General features: G+C 53.8%; 1 protein-coding gene across 1 annotated transcript in view; it reads left to right on the top strand.

Annotated features, from left to right (window-relative positions):
* The window catches only part of KYAT1 (kynurenine aminotransferase 1), a 43,272-nt gene that overhangs the window by 28,665 nt on the left and 13,068 nt on the right, over window positions 1-1,539 (top strand). The window contains exon 2 of the mRNA XM_021708887.1: window positions 726-936. Coding sequence (XP_021564562.1) covers window positions 841-936 — 96 coding nt within the window. The 5' untranslated portion in view covers window positions 726-840. The remainder of the gene's footprint in view (window positions 1-725; window positions 937-1,539) is intronic.

The following is a 1,539-nucleotide window of genomic DNA, read 5'->3' as shown; positions in this document are numbered from 1 at the left end:
GCCCACTGCACTCTAGTCTGGGCGACAGAGTGAGACTCCAACTCAAAAAAAAAAAAAAAAAATTAGCCCGGCGTGGTAGCGTGCACTTGTAGTTCCAGCTACTTGGAAGACTGAAGCGGAAGGATCGCGGAGCCCAGCAGGTAGAGGCTGCGGTGGCCAGGAGTGTGCCACTACACTCCAGTCTGGGCAACAGAGTGAGACTCCAACTCAAAAAAAAAAAAAATAAGCTGGATGTGATAGCACACACCTGTAGTTCCAGCTACTTGGAAGACTGAGGCAGAAGGATTACCAGAGCCCAGCACGTTGAGGCTGTGGGGGCCATCAGCATGCCACTGCACTCCAGCCTGGGTGACAGAGGGAGACTCCAACCCCCAAAAAACAGCCGGATGTGTGATGACACGTGCCTGTAGTCCCAGCTACTCAGGAGGCTGAGGTAGGAGGTCGCCTGAGCCCAGCAGGTGACTCAAAATTTTAAAAAATTTTAAAAAGAACATGATGTTTGGTTGACTCTCTCTTTGGGGTTAGGGAGTACCAGTGATCCTCACGTGGGTCATCTTTTCATTAGAAGTGATTTGCACTTGGAAGGGGTCTCTCGGGTGGCTGGGGTGTGTGTTTGTGTGTGACAGAGTTATTGTGAGGCCTGCCTGGGATAGTCACACAACAAAGCTCTTGGTGCTGTGCCTGGCACACAGTGACCGCACTGTTGTTATTGTTGTCATTGCTAGAACTGTGTGTGTGGGACCCCAGTCCTGAGCTCGGAGGCGTTCCCTGGCCAGAGCTCTCTCCTCCCTTCTCCTCTGCCCCTTGAGGAGTCTGCAGTGCCCTGTGGCTCTGGGAGGCATGTTCAAGAATACGGCAACCGTCTGTATGTGCCTGTCAGAGCCCCTCCGGGGGAGGAAGGCTGGAGCCTCGCTCACCCGGTGCTTGCACCAGACTGTAAGTGCTCTAACTGCCCCCCCACTCTGCCACCTGCATGGCCTGGAGCTCCTGTGATCTGGCTTGGTCCTGGCTTAGAAGCTGTGCCTGAGCCTCCTCTTTCGGGGAACCCTCTTTGGCTGCAGCCTGGATGCGGGCCCCTCTCTAGCCTGGAACGAGCGGCTGTGCATCTGAGTAGTCTGCTTGAGTGCTGCTGGGGCACTGCTGCCTCCCCCACAATTTCCGGTGCTCAACCCTGCACCCAGGATACAGTAGGTGCTCAGTAGATGCTAACTGGATGAATGCATTGTGCATAAGCACAAGAATAGGCACTGTCTCCTCATTAATTCAAGCACCATGTGATATACTGGAAGGTCCACTTCATGGAGCACCCCATGTTTCTGCGTCCCCCAATTATTTTTATCTTCCTCTTTTTTTTTTTTTTGAGTTGGAGTCTCACTCTGTTGCCCAAACTGGAGTGCAGTGGCCGCTCCCGGCCACCGCAGCCTCGACCTGCTGTGTTCCGGCGATCCTTCCGCCTCAGCCTTCCAAGTAGCCGGAACTACAGGCACGCGCTACCACGCCCGGCTAATTTTTTGATTTATTGTAGAGATGAGGTCTTGC

The sequence above is a fragment of the Carlito syrichta genome, unplaced genomic scaffold (genome assembly GCF_000164805.1).
Source record: "Carlito syrichta isolate Samal-C Ts95f unplaced genomic scaffold, Tarsius_syrichta-2.0.1 Scaffold153563, whole genome shotgun sequence".
NCBI lineage: Eukaryota > Metazoa > Chordata > Mammalia > Primates > Tarsiidae > Carlito > Carlito syrichta.
This window is presented reverse-complemented; position numbering and strand designations above follow the sequence as displayed.